Raw genomic sequence first — 19,878 nt, 5'->3', positions numbered from 1 at the left:
AGGAGGAACATCTTTTCTCCTTTGCATCTGAAACTATAAGTTTATCCTACATCTGACTATTTTTTCTTATTGTGTATGTAAACACTTTAAGCAGAAAATAAAAAATTCCAATAAACCCTGTAATCTCTTCTCATGAAGCCATTCTTAGTGCTTGCCAGAGTACATGAGTGTTTTTTTTTTGTTGTTGTTGTTGTTGCATTGACTTTTATTTTTCCTCTGTAACCATCATCTTGTCTCTTCATTTTTAGTACATGAGTGTTTAACACGACACATAGTGATCAGAGCGCCTGTGGATCCGGCTGGGAGCCTGCCTTGTGGTCGTTGCCTGTATCCACCTATCTCAAATATTCCTGCTCATGGCTAAATGATGTTCTGTGTTTGCTTAACCATGTGACTCTCAGGCAACAAACTGATATTAGCAGTGATGCCATCAGGAGCCCTGTTACCCAAGCTGTGTGCTTTTTCTTTCCGATATTCCCCCCAGAGAGGATGAGGGGCTGCCACCTAAATAGCCTGCACTGAGGATAAACAGGGCTCACTGCCACATGCCTTCAGGTCAGATGATGGGGGACCCTGCTGAAGGCCAGAAAGGAGGACATGAAGCAGGGCAGAGGGGACAGGCACTCAACCAAGGCTCTCTGGATTCCTGCCTCAGCTTTATGACCAGTTGAGTGGATGTGGGGGGAGCTGAACCTAGGGAAATACTAGGACGGCTCTAGGATTTGCAGCAACAATCCTATGGAACCAATCTCATTGGAACTGGTGCAGCGAGTCCCTCCTCCAACCCTCACCTGATTCACCACTCCTCATCCTCTCCTTATCCAGGCCCAAAGAACCTAGAGCAGAGCTGGGCTGGCAAGGACAAGCTCGGTATTTCCTTGTTCAACCACCATAGCAATAATATTTTCGTATTTAATAGTGTTATACGTAGGGCTGGAGACATGGCTCAAGCGGTAGCGCGCTCGTCTGGCATGCGTGCGGCCCTCCTCAGCACCACATACAAAGATGTTGTGTCTGCCGAAAACTAAAAAATAAATATTAAAAAAAATTCTCTCTCTAAAAAAAAAAAATAGTGTTAACTGTAAATATTCCAATTTATCAGCAAACAGTTGTATTTAAAAATTCGGGGAAGCAGGCTGAGGCAGGAGGAGATCTCAAGTTTGAGGCCAGCCTGGGCAACTTAGGAAGACCCTTTGTCAAAATAAAAATGTTAAAAAGGCTGGGGAGGTAGTCTACTACTATTACTGGGGATGTAGTATATTACTAGTGAGGTTTCACCTTTTCATATGTTCACTGGCTCTTTAAGTTTCCTCTTCTGTGAATTACCAGCCAGTATGAATTCTGTTAGTTACCAAACAATATGCTTTGCTCAATTTTCTTTTGAGGTATTTTGCCTTTTTGTCAATAATGTATAATACCTGAAGAACTTTGAAAGAAAGGTAACTGTTCCAGGCCCACAGGACCTAACCACTCCCATGAGATAGCCACTAATCACTCTGGAGGGTGGTTCTCCCATGACCAATTACCGTCCACTGGGCCCCACTGCTTAAAGATTCCTCTGTTCTTCAAAATTGTTACACTGGGGACCAAGTTTCCAACACATGAACCTTTGAGGAACAAGCCACCTCCAAACCACAGTTAATGTACATAAAATTGCCCATTTTAATCATTTTGGAGCGTGCAGTTCAGTGATAGTAAGTACATGCAGGGCACTGTGCAATCATTACCACTATCCACTTCCAGAATATTTTCATTGTCCCCAACAAACTCTATATCTTTTAAACAATAACAGCCTGTTTCTTTCCCCCAGCACCTAGTAAAACTGCTCTGCTTTTTAACCCATCTGCCTATTCTAGGGACCTCAAATAAATGGGATCATAACATAGGTCCTTTTGTGTCAGGCTTATTTCACTTAGAGAAGTGTTTTCAAGGCCCGTCCACATTGAAGCATGTGTTAAATCTTCATTCCTTCTTATGGATAGTATTTAAAAAAAAAAAATATATATATATATATATATTATATATATATATATTTATCACAGCCTTTATCCTTTCACCTGTTGATGGATGTTGTTTTCACGTTTTAGCTATTCTGAATAATGCTGCAATGAGCACTGCTGTACTAATATTTGTTTAAGTACTTGTTTTCAATTCTTTGGGATATAGAATTGTCGCAAGAAGTAGAATTGTCAGGGGGCTGGGGATATGGCTCAAGCGGTAGTGCACTCGCCTGGCATGTGTGCTGCTCAGGTTCGATCCTCAGGACCACATACAAAGAAAGATGTTGTGTCTGCCGAAAACTAAAAAAAAAATAAATAAATATTAAAATTCTCTTTCTTAAAAAAAAAAAAGAATTGTCAGACTGTAGGAAAATTGGATCAGATGACAAATCCATCAAAATTTATCTTATTTTACTGCCTGTGTTTTTGGTGTCATATCCTTCCTAGAAATTGTTGCCGAATCCAAGGTCACAAAAATCTTTCCCCTCTTTGAAAAGTTTATTGTTTTAGCTTTTTTTTTTTTTTTTTTTGCTGTGGTACTGGGGATCCAACTCAAGGCCTTATACCATTGTTTTAACTTTCATGGCTTTGATCAATTTTTAATTTATTTTTTGTATACAAAGTAAGGTAAACATTCAGCTTTTTCATATAGATATAGTTTTCCCAGCACTATTTGTTGGAAAAAAATCATTTTCCCCATTGAATTGTATTGACACCTTTGTCAAATATTTTCTGGACTCCCTGTTATATCCCAATTGATCTATATCTCTGTCTTAATGATAGTACTACACTGTTTTGATTATATGGCTTTGCAGTAATTTTGGAATCAAGAATTGAGTCTTTCAACTCTGATCTTTTTCAACATTGTTTTGGCTACTCAGCTCTTGATATTCCATATGAATTTTAGGATGTCAATTTCTGCAAAAACACCATTGATACTTTCAGGGAATTGGATTGAATCTGTAAGTCACTTTGGGTGGTATGTCATCTTAACAATAGTCTTCCAATCCATGAACATGTAATGTATTTACATTTATTTATGTCTTCCCTAATTTCTTTCTGTAATCTTTTGTAGCTTTTAGTGCACAAGTCTTCCACCTCCTTGGTTAGATACATTTTTAAGTATCTTATTATTTTTGATGCCACTGTTGAGTTGAAAAAAAGTTCCTTTCAGCTTGCTCATTGTTAGTGTATAGAACCGGAACTGATTTTTTTTTTTTTTAAAGAGAGAGTGAGAGGAGAGAGAGAGAGAGAGAGAGAGAGAGAGAGAGAGAGAGAGAGAGAGAGAGAGAATTTTTAATATTTATTTTCTAGTTCTCGGCAGACACAACATCTTTGTTGGTATGTGGTGCTGAGGATCGAACCCGGGCCGCACGCATGCCAGGCAAGCGTGCTACCGCTTGAGCCACATCTCCAGCCCCGGAACTGATTTTTGAATGTTGCTTTTGTATGAGGCAACTTTGCTGAATTTCTTAATTCTAACATTTTAAGGAATCTTTAGGATTTTCCACATATTAAAATCATATCATCTGTAAAGAGAGATAATTTTACTTCTTTCTTTACAATTTAGACATCTTATTTCTTTTCTTTGACTAACTGCTCCAGTTAGGACTTCCAGAACTATGTGGAATAGAAGGAGTGAAAGCAGAAGTCCTTGTCTTGTTTCTGAGCTTAGGGGAAAAGCTTTCTGCCTTTCACCACTATAATGTTAGTGGTATATTGTACATATATTGCTTTTATCATGTTAAGGGAGTGTCCTTCTATTTCTAGCTATAGCTTTTTTTATTCTAACTATAGTTTTCTTCCATGAGAATGAACTGAAATTTGTTGTGTTGTAACCAGATGTTGAGGGTGACTCCAGCATGTGGGGATCAGGTGGGGCAATGGGGACTAAGGAGCTATCAACAGAGAGAACCCTTGTTGGAGTGGTAGATGAGGGCCAACCCCAGTTATCCAGAGCCGTGAGACTGTTGGAGAAGGAGAGGAGAGCCACAGAGGTACTGTGCCAGAGGAGGGGCCTAGACCAGCTTCCTCTGTCCTGGACAGGACATCAGGGCCCTCTCATCTACAAGGAGTGAATGAAGAAGCCCAGATGGGGATCAGGCTCAGAGGACTGGTAAAGGGTCAGGGGGAACCCCAGCAAAGAGCTGGAGCAGGTGAGTGCAGGTTAATGCTGTGCACGGAGAGAAAAATGGCAGTGCCAGACTATTCTGAGCTAGGAATTACATTCACAAGATATAAGTTAGCAAAAGAACTGAAGGGAAACAAAGGACAGAGGAGACCAAAGGGTGGGGCCAACCTTTGGCCCAGGTTTCTTTCCTGATATGGAAAATGAACGAGGGCTCCAAAATGAGGTCCAACTTTCCTCCTTGAGAGAATGGCCGAATGTCGAGCGCTGGCCTGGCAGACTCCAGAAGGAACACAGGCAGCAGAGCAGCCAGGCACTACCAGGCAGAACCTCCATGCTTGCCGCTCTCCACCTGCCCCACTCTAGAAGTTCAGCTCACCCTGGCTGCTCCCTCTAACTCCAGAAGGAAGGAAAGAATTAAGATTCCATTCTGATAGTTTTAACTTACAAAAAAAGTTATTTATTAACTCAGGTTTCCTTTTGCTTGCCATAATACATAAGCATGACATAGATGGCCTATAAGTCAGCACGGAGTTGTCAGAAAGCCCCACCAGTCACTGACACTAGAGGTTTGTGACGGCCTTGGACAACAGGACTATAGTTACAGTGTGATTTCAGGCACCATACATGAAGCTGAGCAACCCAGGAGCTCAGCATCCGCCCGGGCTCAGGAACATGAGAATCAAAACTTTACGCAGATGACTGAGGACACCTCCAAAAGAGCACTGCCACACTGCCTCTCCTCCTCACAGAAGCCACAGTTTCTGCACTCAGGGCTTGGAGATCGGAGGCTTGTTCCTTTGGGAGCAGGGCTGGCCCGAAGACCTGCCTGGTCTGGCATCACCCCACGGCCAACCGTAAGAAGGCTGCATACCCAGGTCCCCCTGGAAGCAATTCTGCACACCAACCCAAGGCTGGGCACCATGGTGGCCTTATCAGCTCTTCGTCCTGCCAGCTGGTGTCACTGCTGCTTGTGTGGAAGAGCCTTCCAGGTGGGCGGGAGCTTCCTGTGGATCAGGGTGAGCCCACAGAGAATGAGGAACACTCCTCCCCACCACAGGACTTCCTGGCACTCTCCATACAGCACGTAGCCCAGGAAAGCCTGCGCAGAAGAGATAGGGGTGAGGGACCTGCCCTCCATGGGTAGGCATAACACACTCTCCTTTGGCTGACATTCTCCCTGAAGGTGCCAGCGGCAAAGGTCTAGAGCCAGCATCCTGGGGCTTCGCACCTGGCCGTCACCTTCACCGCTCACTCCATTCACCTCTGACTCCCCAATAGAAGTGGGGTGTCGCCTCACTCACAGCATTAGACCCTAACAGAGAACGTGAGAAAGACCCAGCACAGGCTAGCAGGTGGACCTAACATAGAGATGGTTCCTGGCAGTCACTGACCCATGCTAAGCTACCACAGCCTTCCTCCCAGAACTTTAGGAATGACTGGGCTCAGCTCCGCCCTGTTAACTTCAGACCACCAGAAGGAACCTGGACCCTCCAGGGCTCATTCTCAAATTCATAGACCCCTAGGAGTCAGCTAGGCTACAGAGGGACTTCAGAAAGAAGTCCCCAGCCTGGAAGGAGCACCAAGCCAGGCTATATTCTTATCTAACTTGAGAAGTCCATCATATTTTTTTTTTTTTTTTTAGCTGTAGATTGACACAATATCTTTGTTTTTTACTTTTTTATTTTTGTATGTGGTGTTGAGGATCGAGCCCAGAGCCCAGAGCCTCACGCATGTGAGGCAAGCCCTCAGCCACTGAGGGCTTGCCAACCCGTCCATCATGTTTTTTAAAAATATTTTTTTAGTTGCAGATGAACCCAAAATATTTATTTATTTTTATGTGGTGCTGAGGATCGAACCCAGTGCTTCACACTTGCGAGGCAGGCACTCTACCATTGAGTTATAGCCCCAGCCCCAACCCTTCATATTTAATGGCTCCATGATTAGAGGAATAGCAAAGTGGGGGTCAGCCAGAGCCCAACCTCTGCTTCACATCCTGTCCTTTCCCCTGGGAAAGCAGGGGTCCCTCATGCACAACTCACCCAGAACCCAGGTTTAGTACAAGGGCACCAGACCCTCAGGCTACTCACTGAGCTGAGGATGTTTGAAAAAGTCACTGTGACAGATGCAATGGCTGAAGACATGGAGAAACTGAGGCCCCGACTGAAGAAGGTCCACATCAGGGAATTGGTGCTCGCCATCACAATAATGCCTAAGATGCATAAGCTCATGTTCACCTGTGGGAGAAAGTGTCGCTGCAGCCATGCCCATCCACCTGCAGCTCCCCTTACAGCTCACCCAGGGACATAACTGTGGCAGCCAGACCCCTACTAAGATGGCACCACAGCCCATGGAGACTCAAAACAATCTAGGGCAGATTTTCACTTAACCCTCAGTGGGCAGCAGACCCATCTTCCAGACGGAACAGTCAGAGAAGACTCTTGCTGGCTGTGAAACACTAACCCAGAATTAGTATTTTCCTGTGAACACAGACCTCTCTTACTGGTCCCACAGGAACCAACGCTTGCAGACCACAGGGCCTGGTAGTTATTACTTGGTATGTGCTTATAAGTGTGTGTGTGGGGGAGTCCTTACTTCCCAGGATCAGGTAAGGCACAAATTGGCCATACCTCCCTCCACGAGGCACCCCAATCCCCAAGTTACAAGTTCATTCAGGCCAGCTCCTCAGGGCATTCCTGGGCCTCTTTTGTGCTAAGACTTTACCTGTGCAGGTGTTTTCGGTGCATTCTTGCTTATTCCTTAACTTCATTTTACAGATAAAGAACCAGGGGCACTGCATAACTTGCCTAAAGTGCCTCAGTATGAGAGCCCATAGGATTCAACCCTAGACACTGTAGTTCCACGCTTTTAACCAGGACACAGTCCTGACTGGGGATACACCATCGGAAGTGATGTGAGTCATTCCAAGCATCACTTCAAGGACCTAAAGAATTTTTTCTTTCTTCTTCTTTTTTTTTTTTTTTTAAAGAAAAAACCTTGAGAGAAAAGGGAATCTTTAGAAGCCTCCTATACAAAACCTATATAGACCTTCTTGCTTGGCTGAGAATAAGGAAACTGCCTGCAGACATGCATGCCTCTTCCATGGATTGGGCCTATCTAGACCTCCTACTTATTTCTCTTAGGTTTACCAGAAGCTAAATATTTGAGAAAAGAGTGCCTTTTTTTTTGGTGGTGGTGGTGTTGGGGATTGAACTCAGGGCTTTGTGCATACAAGGCAAGCACTCTACTAACTGAGAGTGCTTCCTTAGAATTTACACAAGGCATCTTATGGTCCAGTGGCAGCCTGCTGACATACAAGGTTATGAAGGCTGGGTGGCAACTGATAAAGACTAAAAAACTTCCCAGTCCACAGAGTCATTTGTTTTACTTTGGACCACTTACCCCAAGAATCACACTCCACAGTACACCAACTGCAAGCGTGGCAGCTCCCACTGACTTAGCCCTAAACAGACGGTGGGGTTTGAGCCCAACTCTGGGTTGGGGATGCAATGAGACTCCTCTATCAAGCAGAGACTGGGGATGGGAGGCGAAGGGGATGCACCTGAGCCCTGGAGGGAGGCTGCTGGGGGGCAGGGTTCTCAGTTCAGGGGAATTTCCAGACGGTTCTTTCCAGTATCCCCGTATGCCTAGGGTACCCCACACGCCCAATTTTCCTGGCAATAGGGTAGACCGGCCAGAACACCCGATAATGACAGAAGAGCGATGGGCAGCGGGTTTCTCACCTTGGAATCGCGTGCAGAGAAAGTCTGAGGCACAGGGGACTTAAAATGAGAGGTGGGAGGTGGCGGTCTCCCCCAGAGCGGAACTAGCCCAACCGCAGGGAAGGTTTTAGACCTGTCAGGAGGAGGCCTCGTCCGCCGTCTCTTACCGCCCGCGCGGGACCCGGGTCGGCGCGACTCGGGAGGAGGCCGCTCCCGCCTGCCCGGCTCACTGCGGCGCCGGCTGCAGGCCCCCCGCCCGCCCCGGAGCCCGCGGCGCCCGCCCGCCGCCCCCCGCCGCCCGCCCCGGGCTGCACCTCGCTGCCGAAGGCCAGCTTAGCGGCGGCGGCGGCCAGGGCCCCGAACGCGCCGGCGCACAGGCAGTTGAACGCGCCCCAGAAGCGGCGCCGCATCGCGCCGGCCTGCAGGTGCGGGGGCACCTCGGCTGGCGTGTCGGGGTAGGCGGTGGCCGACACGGCGCCCCTAGGGGGCTGCGGCTGTGGCTGCGGCAGCGACCGCGCCGCCATGATGCCTGCCACCCGCTGCCCGCCGCCGGCTGTCAGCCGCGCGCCCGCCCGCCGGAGCCCGAGCGCTGAGGACGTGCCCACGTGACGGTCCACGCTCCGGAGGCGGCCACGTGACGTGCTTACGTGAGCCCGTCGTCCGCAGCTCCCGTCTTACGCAGGGTGGTGCCGGGCCCGCAGTGTAGACGCCAGGTCCGGGGCCCGCGTGGCGGCTGTGGGTGCGGAACGACAGCCGCTTGCAACCTGCGGCCTCAACCCCGGCCACACAGCGCTGCCCTGCACCGACCCGCGCAGCGTATTCATGCCCAGTCCTGACTCGTCGGAACCGCGAGTCACCTGCATTCCCACGCCTCCTCCCCGCTCACCTGTTCTTTCTAGGTCCAGACACGTACAGTGAAGAGCTGCTTCGACAGAGGGCGCTGGACGCCTCCGGACTGAGAAAGGAGGCTGGGGTGGAGAGAGGGTGGTGCGCCCTACGTGGGAAGTTAACCTGAGGGTAGGCAGTGAGAAGTCGTCCGTAGTCACTCTGCTCAGATCAACGTCACCTCTGATCTTCTATGCAATTATGTGTCTTTATAATGTCATTTAAAAATTGCATTTTCTTGAAATCATAGAACTGTTGGAATGTATGCTATTTCCACTCTCCAGGAAAATTAGTACTTTTTCTCTATGCATATTTAGTTATATAGAGTACAAATGTTTAAAGTATTTTATATATGGGATCCCCAGCCCACCCCATCCCCCAGCTTCCATGCTGAGAATTGAATCCCTCGCCTCCTCCTGGCATGCTCAGCAGGTGAGGTGAACTACCTCGCCAGCCTGGGACTTTTCTAAAACACAAATTATTTCACAGCACACATAATGTTCAACAGCATTCTGTTCCCTGTTCTGGGAGTTTTCATGGAAGTCTTTGTGTGCCACCTTGCTTCGCCCATAGAGTGGATTGTGGCTCAAATAAAATCATGGATGATCCCTGTAACTCCTATGAGGTACAGACTGTCCCATTTTGCAGATGAGAAAATTGAAGCTCAGAAAAAATAAAGTAAACCCCCGCTCAAAAAATGTTCCCCTTAAAATTCCTTTCTTTGAATCTTCAAGAAATCAAGTGGTGTCTGCCTGATCAAGACTACATAATGTACAAGGGGTTCTCTTAGAACAAACAATGTCTTTTCTAGGGCTAGCAGTTGAGCATCTTCAAGCCACCTGCTCTGAAATTTTCACCAGTCCTGTGGTGGTTCCTCTGGTTGTCTGTCTGTACTAGCCTGCCAGCTCCTTGAGGATAGTTAATTACACATTCAGTTGTTTTCAGATGTCTAAGGCCTAGTGCAGGGCATTGCATTGAAGCTATCTGGAGCTGGACTGAGGCTCTAACGAGCTCCTCCAAGACAGTAGCAGTGCTACTGGTTAAAGGACCACACTGAGGAGCAAAGCTTTAAGTAACTGTTGTTCTAAGTGCACATGGGCATCCTGCAGCATACATGTCTCCTCACAGGACTTTGTCAGGGCAGAAAAATACATGCCTTTTTCTGTTCCTGCTGCAGCACTGGATAGTGCGACCAACTCATCTGTGACCTTTCTACAGATGTTTGAATACACTGTGGACAAACTTACTAAAAAAACGATGCAAGCCAGAATTGCCTCAACTGGGTAAACGAGGGGAATCTCCCATTCCACATTTACTTAAAAAAAATTAAAACAAAACTTAAAGATGGCTTATAAGCAAAAAAATGATCCATTGAGTTCTGGGAAACCCTAGACTCCTCCTCACCTAGAAGAGCCAGATGTCATAATCTAAAAGGGGGCAAAGAGGGAATTTTAAAGCATGAAGCCCCTGGGGTGATGGTGGGGGCTGTGATGACCTGGGCAATGAGTGCCTTCTGCCACCCTTTTTTCTCCAGCCTTGCCTCAGTGTCGTTTCTTTTCATGGTGTCCATTCCTCTGTGCCTGTCTTTTCTTCTGTTCAAACAAATGAGCACATAATCTGGGCCAGGCCCTTCCTGTTCCAAGCATCATAGTAACCTGGATGCGTAAGACCAGATCCCTGTACTCCTTGGGTTCTCAATCCTAACTCCATGTCCTGAGGACTACCTTGTCTTCTTTCCTTGCTATGAGTGATGTTACGGGTTAAATTGTGTCCCCTAAAAAGATAGGTTAAGGTCTTAACTGCTGGTAGCTGTAAGCGTGACTTTATTTGGAAATAGGGTAATTGCACGTGTAATCGCAGTAATCTAATCCAATATGACTGGGTCCTCATAAGAAAAGCGGTGCAGGGGCGTGTGCAGCTTGGTGGTAGGGTGATTATCTAGCATGCATAAGGTCTTGGGTTTGATAAAAGGCGGGGAGCAGTAGGGAGAACCCCATGATATATGTGATACTGTGAATGGAGTGACACTTCTACAAGCAAAGGAATACAAAGGATTGTTGGCAACACCAGGAACTGAGAGAATGGCATGGGGCATATGCTCTTCCGGGCCAACACACCTTGATTTTGGACTTCTGGCCCCAGAACTGTGAGAAAATAAACTGTTGCTTTAAGTCACCCAGTCTGTCATTTGTTATGGCAGCCCTAGCTAACACAGGTGATAAGACCCAAGCCTCTTCACTACCAATGTCAGTACTCTACCTTCTCCCTCCAAGGCAGTTGCTACCTTTTAAATTCCTTTTACATACCCGGCCCTTAGGGATTTACTACTATTCCTTGAGACTTCAAACATACATTAAATTTAAACTTCTTTCTACAGCTTTATTAAGAGGTATAACTCAAAAACTGTAAAATTCACTTATTTCTTTTCTTTTTGGCAGTATTAGTGATTGAACCCAGGGCTTCTTACAGTCTAGGCAAGTGCTCTTCAACTGAGTTATAGCCCCAATTCTTTAAAAAAATTTTTTAAAATGTATGTGTTTGTTGGTACTTTGGATGAACCTAGGGGTTTTCTAACATTGAGCTTCATCCCCAGCACAATTTTTATTTTGAGATAGGGTCTTGATAAGTTGGCTCATGATGGTCATGAATTTGCAGTCCTCCTACCTCAGCTTCCCAAGTGTCTGGGTGTGTATGACCATGCTTGGCAAAATTCACTCAAGTGTACAATTCAATCTTTAGTCATTTAGAGTTGCATAGCCATGTCCACAAACTACATTTCTGCCACTTGAAAAAGTTCCCTCATGGCATACAGTCTTTCATACTCCAAGCCAAGCAACCAATGATCTGCTTCCCATTGTTTTGCATTTTCTGAACATTTCACATAAACTGTGGGGAGCCATTCTCACACGTGATCGGGTGCCTCCCGTTAAGGGTCTGAGGCACTTTGGCAAAAGTCGAAGTTTTTCCCGACCCTTTCCTGATGAGAGAGCCCATCCGTGTGCCTGACCACTGACCCCGGGGACCCAATCACTGACCCTGACCTTGGAGTGCAGCCCCCCCTCAACCTTCATTGGATGGAATTCTCCCCTGAATCTCTTGTTCCCTAATAAAAGGCTAGTCCCCAGCATGCTCTCTCTCTCTCTCTCTCTCTCTCTCTCTCTCTCTCCTGCTAGCCCTGAGTAATTCCTGCTGTCCTGCTGGGCAGTTTAGAGGAGCGAACCAGAGAGGGGAGCCATCTCGGACCTAGCAATAGAAATAAGGTAATTGAGTCTTGTGTTTTTATTTCGATCTCTTCTAACTAACGTTATGCCTAGAACCTCATTAATGAAACCACTGAGCAGGCCGCGTGGTAGAATTTCCTGTAGCCAGTAGAGGGCACTTGGAGACAGCAGAAAACTTGAAGGAATTGGCTCTAATGATGGAAGCACAAGATCAGGTATGTGGGGTTTGCTTTCCTAAGAAGAGATCCAGGGCAGGAGCTGAACCTCCCAACCCCTCTACACCACCACCTGCCAGGAAACAGTTTGTCATGGGTGCACGGTGGGAGGAAATGCCAATGGAGGAGACTCGGCCCCTCACATTCCGGATCCTTTCTAGAGCGTCAGTGGTTTCTGGAGGCTACAGTTGCCTGGGGGTAGGTGGGCAATGCCAGACCGGCAAGGACTCCCTAGGTTGCAGGTCTTCCCACCCGATTCAGGGTTCTTCCCACTCTTCCCACTCAGTCATATCTCAGTTCCATGCTCCTCTGGGGATCCAGAGAGGGCCTCCCTGTGCATGGGCAGTTGAACTGGTCATGGGCACATTTGAATGAGTCCCTCTGCTTTGGGGGCAGGAAGTTGGGAGGCCTGGTTGATGTCCTCCAGGTGAAGTGCAGGGAGGCATGTCTGGCCAAGAAGAACACTTACCCACGGGTGTGGATGGAAGAGAAGAAACATCACAGATTGAGAGGAAACCCCTTGCACACCCTCCTGCCATACCAGGATCAAAGGAAAGCATCTTAAAAAATAGTTTACAAAATGCTCTGTGTTATTAGAGTATTTCCCACCTTTTGAAATTAGCCCACCTAATTAATGCATCTTCCTTTTATACCCCCACCCCAAACATTTGCAAATAAGTTACAGGCATTATGACCCTTTTCCTCCTTAAGATTTAAATTTTTTTGTAGTTGTAGATGGATAGAATGCCTTTATTTTATTTATTTTTATGTGATGCTGAGGATGGAACCCAGTGCCTCATGCATGCTAGGCAGGCACTCGACCACGGAACTACAGCCCCAGCCCTCGCCTTAACATTTAGCCTGTATTTTCCAAGCCCCATAAAGCCCAGCACAGTGATTAAATCCAGGACTAAAATGTTTGTTGAATAGTATCTAGTATACACCATGCTAGGCTAATCTTGCTCTGAAGCCCCGAAGAACTTAAACCAGTGAGGGAAATCTGGACCTGTAGCTTAGATCAGCAACTTGGGGACCAGCAGCTCAGCAACGCATAGCAGATGAGACAAATCCAGGAAAAGGAAGCAAGAGAGGAACCTGGAACATGAAAGGCAAGGCAGAATCCACCAAGGTTTCCATGAGTTTCCAGGGAAGCCATTGGAAGAGGAGATTTCTGAACTCCAGCCAAAGGTTTAGGGACCTCTTTTTAGAAGAGAAAGAACAGAAAAGAGAGGTGTTGTTCTTCCACATCCCAAAATATATAAGCCCACAGTCCTCCTCGGGGCCTCTATTACCTGTGACACTAAGGCCTTGAATAGCTGTAGCCATATCCAACCCCTGCCTCTCCTGGGTGCCTGACCCCCAACAGTGGTGTCTCCTGCCACCCTCAGGCCCCAGAAAAAGCAACTGTACTGTATTCTCAGCTGTTCTGGTGTTCTGCAGAAACTGGAACCGACCAGCCAAAGCAGGTAAAGTTGCAGGGCTCAGGAACCAGGTAAGTAGGCCCCTCAGCCCATCAGCTGTGGTCTAGCCCCTGGTCTCTGTCAGTGGCTGTGCTCTCAAGGATGGAATCCCCACCCACCATAATTGTCCCAGGGATGAAGAGGGAAGGCTCAGCCAGATGACAACAGCCAGCCAAGCCTCGGGGGCTTTACAGACATATATGAGTGGTACTTCTCAACTCTCAGTGATAACTGGTTGGTCATATTTTGCATTTTTATCAATTCATCATGAGTCAATATTTTTATAAAATACCATAACACCAAATTATGAGAAAAAATAAAAGCAAAGGAAACTAAAATATAATATCAAATTTTATTGGATTCAACAGACATTAAATTGCATTTTAAAATATAGGAACAAACATAGGGAAAACTAAAAGCATTATGAAGACAGTACCCATTATTCATTGAAAATGTGCCTAGGGCATTTAGCATGGAGACTCGTTGTTAAATTCAACTTTCATAGTTCGGCAGCTATAACTAACCAAATAGTAAAAAGATAGGTAAGTGGTGATTTTCTGTACTAAACACTGAGACCCGCAATTTGAATGAATACTGTTTTATCAGTATTAAGGTTTATAATATAATAAATGAGTACGATTCTTTTAATTTTTTTTTCAGCTAGCTCAGGTTGATAACTGTCCCATTTACAAGGGATAATGTATAAGCTTCTCAGCTCTCTTTTACTAACACTCCAGATTGAAGCTGATATATCTAATTTCTTGACAAAAAATTTCCAGTGAGGTTTGTTTTCCAATCTATAATTCAGGCTGAAGGCTACACAATGCAAATTTTTATGCCTCCAAGTTAGATATTAATGTAAAGCTTTAAATTTTGAAAGACTTGATGAGAATTAACTTCATGGTAAAAGAAACAAATTAGAAAAATAAATATACACTTACAGTTGCTCAGATTTTTAGGCATTTTTGGCTAAAGATTGCCAAACAAACCTTAAAGCATCACTTGTGGTAATGTGATCATTAGTTAGTGGCTCATGCCACCTGCAACTCAACCCAAGTGTTCCATGACACTTGAGCGGACCCACATGCTTGGTCATGTGCTTGGACTTCATGACAATGTTAATTGTCCAAAATGCATCTGACCATTTACTCTCAATTTCCCTTCTTATCTCATTGTGGACAGTTTGCAGACTGATGTGGGCCCTCAGACCATTCTTCAGGTAGTGCTGGTGTGGGGACTTCTATGGTATAAAGCACCTTTTTGTTAAATTTAATGAATTTCTGGTTAAGTGTTGAAGCTTTTAAAATAATTTGTTATTTTTCCTTCTAGAAAAATCCCCCTCATGGCACAGATCAGTGGGGAGAAGTTGATGCCTTGGGATGGGCCCTTCTTCTCTTACTTAACCTCAAAACAAACATCATCAGTGAACATTTCCCTTGATGATACAGCCACCCCTCATGCAAAGAAACATAAATGCATGGTTTTCTTCAAACAGAAGTCCAGGATCTATAGGAGATGTCCAGGCCACATCTTGTCCTTCTTGACCCTGACTTGATGAACTAGAATCTGTGGTTGCATTGTAGTGTTAACTGTGGAATTGTTTAAGTAGGGGATGGAAGATTGAAAAAGCAAAAGAGAAAATTGAAAAAGCAATGGTACTGATAACCACGGGAATCAGAGCCCTCAATTCTGTAGGACTGGGGGAGCAAAGGAAATATGTGGCATTGTTTAGACAAACAAAAAATCAGGGGAAAATCTAATGATTAAGTTACTGTCTCTTAGCTCTGAATTCGCCATTATATACCCTGCTGAGGCTTCTGTGTCAGGTGCTGCAGATAGGGAGACCCCTGAGGGCAGGAGGAGAAGCAGGAGACCTGTTTCTTCCTGCCTGTGAGCTGTCTCCCTCAGCAGTGCTTCTCCACCCTGGCAACAGCATCGCTCTCCCTCATCCTAGACCTGCCTCAGCACAACACTCCTTCCTCCTGCTCAGGGAGGGAAGTGGAGACGCACCCTCCCCTCAGAGCTCTGGGTTCCCCTGCTCAGGACCCCCTGCTACGGCCTTCTCAGTTTATTTTATTCTAACCTGTTTCCTTTGCTCCCCAAGTCTTACAGAAGTGGGGGCTCTGATTCCTGTGGTTATCAGCACTATGTTTTCCCAACGTTCCCTTTTGCTTTTTCAATCTTCCATCCCCTTCTTAAGCAATTCCCCATATTCCCTCTGTTGAAAAAGAGACAGTCCTTCCTACTGGTTGATAATTGTGATGACATTCCTCCAGCACCTAGTTCAACTTTGTCCTCCATTGGTCGGAATTCTTTGTGAGAGTAATGAAAATTTTCATTTTAGCAAGATCCAAACCATATGTGGCCAGGCCTATTAGATGGGCTTTCCAGGGTCACAAATGCAGTGAAGGAAGGAAACCGTGATGATAAACCATGGTCCTGAGGCCTGTTTAGAAACAAAGACCCCAGCACATTGCTATGATGATGCATATAAACTCTAGAGTAGAGGCAGTCATATCAATTGTGGGGCTAGCACAATCATCCAGGAGATGGATAGTTGGTGGCTCCATCCCAGGTGGTGGTGGAGAAAGAGGTGAAGAGAGGGTTAATTTTTGAAGCGAATCTGACAAAGAGGTTTGCTGAGGATTAGATGGAAAGTTGAGAGGAGTCAAAGATCGTCCCAGGGCTTTTGACCTAAGCAGCTGGAAGGATGGAGTTGCCATCAGTAGAGTTGGGGAAGGTATTAGGTGGATAAAGTTTCAGGAGAAATCCATGAGTTGATGTATGCACAGTTGACTTTGAAATGTCACTAGGTGTCCAAGTGCAAATGATTCCACATCTTTGCTCTTTGACTTGATTTATCACTTCCCACTAGAATGAGGAAGCCTGATGTCAGTCCCTTTCAGCTCTCATTTCAGCATCTCTGGTGCGCAGCACAGTGCCTGGACCACAATCATCTCAGAAAATAGCATTTGAGTGAATGGATGAAAAAAAAAATGTATACCGCAGAGGTTCCAATTGAGGCCAAAGTTTGTCTTATTCAAGCTCCAACTCCACACTTGTTTTCCAGTCAGGAAGAGAATAACCATTTGGTTCTGTAAACTGCAGCGTCTAGTGTTCACTGGAAACCCATCTTCCTAGCTCATCACTTGTAAGTTGAAGTCCTTCTTCCCCAAAGTAGAGAGAAACCTCTCAGAGAGAGACACAGGAGCGTTCTGTCCTTCTTTTATAAGTGTGGCCCAGCCTGGATTCTGCTGGAGACTTATTCAGTCAGAAGACAGGGCTTTGACAACATCTCAGCTCTAGGAGGGGCCGAGGGACTGAGGTGGAGCAGGAGATGCCTCCTCCTGGCTTCTTTCTTTGTGTGTGGATGTGCTGTTTGTGTTGTGCCCCCATCTCCTAGGAAACCTGAGGAACATTCTAGAACAAGTTTTCTGGGAGCTTCCCTCTCTGCTCAAGTTCAAATCCAAGTCATTACAGACTGTCTGTTGGACACTTGTCAGGGGACCACAGCCAGGTGCCTCCTTTGCCTGGTGTCCAGCACAGAATAGGAGGAGCCCTTCTGGACACTCTGTACTTTCACCTTAATTCAGCCAGCTCGGCCTTCTGCACCAGTGTGACTCTATAATGAGCTGCCTATCCAGCACCTGACCTCTGGTGTCACCTTCTTCATGGAGGTTTTCTTAACTCCCCATTTGAGTTTATGACCTGGGCAGTGCTAGGGGAATTGTGAGTTCTGGGTCATTCTGAAAGCAAATGACAGAATCTGTTACCTGTGGGTTGCACTGAGAGAGAGAGAAGCCCAGAAAACTTTCAGGATTCCTGACAACACTTGATAGACCAGCCTTTTGACTTTAATTACTTCAATGAAGGCATATATGTCACTTTCTTTCTAGCTTACACATGTTCAAATTGGAATTTTTCAAAGTGATTAACCAAATAAACCCTAACAGAATGTCATTAAATTCTTCCAGAAGACTCTAGATGAATCTAGAAAAGACATTGAGCTGATCTTGCATCCCCACTCCCCTACCCCAGTCTCTGAAGGTGAGCCTGAGTTTGTAGAATGACCCATCTCAGTTGCCCCTAGAATGGGAAGCTTTCTACTCAGGGCCCTGGGAGCAAGGGTCTGTGGTCACCCTATGCCCCAGATAGTTACCCTTTACTCTTCCTGGATCTCCCAGATCCACATGCTGCAAAGCTCTGTGTGATAAGGGGACAGACCCTGAAAAAGATGAATTGACCCAGTGCTGTCATCCTTGTAACATTTCTGAGTCACCACCTTTGAAGGAAGGACATTCATCTTTGTGATTCACAATGTTCATCTGCAGAGACTCCAACACTCCCCACAAAAACACAAGGCAGGAAGGAGCCAAGGTTCTTGGTGGTGTCTCCCATCCCCTGGCTAATTTCTGACAGCTGTGGTCAAGAGACTTGAATTGGCCTGACTTTTCTTTTTCCTTTGTTGTCAACTTCCAAGGAGTCATAGGTAAAGTTGACAATGGTTTAGCATTTAGATTTATTTATGGTTTGATTTTTTTTAAGCAATTAAGTTACCGGATTAAGTTTGTGCAAAAATGAAGATGCTTATCTATGTAGTATCTACACCGTCAACCAAGGGCAACTGGCTGTGTTAGCCATCCTACCCCTGTCCTAGTGGCCATCTGGCAGGCAGGTGTCCTTGAAGAATAGTATCTGAGTGACTTGTGCTGAAAGGGTAGACAGTGCCCTCCCCACAGCTTTACAGGTAGAAGGTGAATCCAGGAAGTTCAAGGACCACCACTGGGTGCATCTTTGAGAAGTTGAACAGAAGCTATCATGCTGACAAACAACTTCTCTTGGAGGTCCGAGGGAGAGAGGGAACTGGTGATGGGACTAAAGTCCCAACCATAAGCACTGGCTTACGTAAAAAGGAAGGGAGCAGCTCCTGGTGGAAAGGAGCCAGGAAACTAGTCATGAGGACTAAAAAGTCACCATAGGCAGTGACCGTTCTTCCTAGGCCCTCCTTACTGAAACCTGCAGCAAATCCACCCCAGCAATGTTATTTGAGGTGAGGCATGCACAGTTACAGTTGAAACTGTAGAAGGGTCAGGCTCAAGATATGTGAATTCAAAAAGGAATTATCTAGGTTGTTAAAATTAATTTAGGGATGGTCTCATTGTTTGAATGACCTAGAGTTCTTTTGAACTTGTTTTCCTGATAAGACTCATCTCTAAAAGCTCATCAGAGGGGGAAGGATGTACTCTGATTTGGCTCTTTTTTTCTCTGTTGGGAATGACAGAACCATTTTGATGTTTGGAATGTGGGAAGCATTTTACTCTGTACATAAATCATCCTCGAGGCTCCAGGTGGCTCTCTGTATACAACCAGTGAGTCACAGGCAGACAGATGAGCCTCGGTGGGAAGACTTGGGGCATCCTCTGTTTGGGGATTTGTATCCATCTGGTCTGGTCTCTGCTTTGGTCCATCATCCACACTTAGCCACAGTCCTGGGATCCACCATTCTCTCCAGGAAAATTTCATAGGGAGAAATTTTGAAAACAAATTGATTAACCCTTTTTCTTAACAACTGGTGTGATGGGCAAACTGGGAAGACTTGTATTTTAGGCACTTTTGTCTAGAGCCTGCTGTCCCATGTCAGGGGTGGGGGGAGTTTTGAGCACTGAAAAAATTTTATTAATATATTTTAATGTGTTATTTGAAGTATCACTTGGTGATTTTTTAAAATCCAATGTCTTTAAAATGATCCATGTTATTGTATTGTAAATAATTTAGATGATTAAAATGGATTGTTTTAAACAATATTTAGATTATAGTTTTACTTTATTTCAGTGACATGTTTTTTGTTCTAATTCACATAAGAAATGCACGTGATTAGAAACAGTCCATATCTTGTCCTGACAGTGTTCTGTATTTTAGATTTTTATGTGTAGGGAAGAGCCTCTATGTGGCAGACGATTAAGAGTTAAGTTCACACAGTTAAGTCAGTAGTTGGCTGGCCGGATGGACCATTCAGGTGAATTATCTTGGATGCCTAGATCCTTAAAGGTGAAGAAAGTGTGAGATTAAAGCTAGGCCCACAGAAGATGTTGCAGGTCAGTCTATTCAGCATTTATACACATGGAGCCCTTTTACCTGGGGAAATATCTGGAATCATGCAGTCCTTGGCATCTGATCTGGTAGTGAGTGACCCTGTGTGTGCTTATGTGTGATATGTTTTCAGAAGAAAAAACCTGCAAGCCAACTA

At 45.5% G+C, this 19,878-nt stretch overlaps 1 protein-coding gene across 1 annotated transcript; it reads right to left on the bottom strand.

Moving 5' to 3' along the window:
• Positions 1-4,601: 4,601 nt before the first annotated feature.
• Positions 4,602-8,419, bottom strand: Tmem42 (transmembrane protein 42). Its single transcript, XM_077795685.1, has 3 exons — positions 8,165-8,419; positions 6,219-6,365; positions 4,602-5,230 (listed from the first exon to the last, which is right to left on the bottom strand). Exons 1-3 carry the CDS (start codon positions 8,372-8,374, stop codon positions 5,090-5,092), a joined length of 498 nt encoding a protein of 165 aa, XP_077651811.1. The 5' UTR covers positions 8,375-8,419; the 3' UTR covers positions 4,602-5,089.
• Positions 8,420-19,878: the final 11,459 nt, after the last annotated feature.

This window comes from Urocitellus parryii, chromosome 3, assembly GCF_045843805.1.
Source record: "Urocitellus parryii isolate mUroPar1 chromosome 3, mUroPar1.hap1, whole genome shotgun sequence".
In the NCBI taxonomy this organism is placed as follows: Eukaryota; Metazoa; Chordata; class Mammalia; order Rodentia; family Sciuridae; genus Urocitellus; species Urocitellus parryii.
Note: the sequence above shows the minus strand (reverse complement) of the source record. Positions and strands in the feature narration are given on the sequence as shown.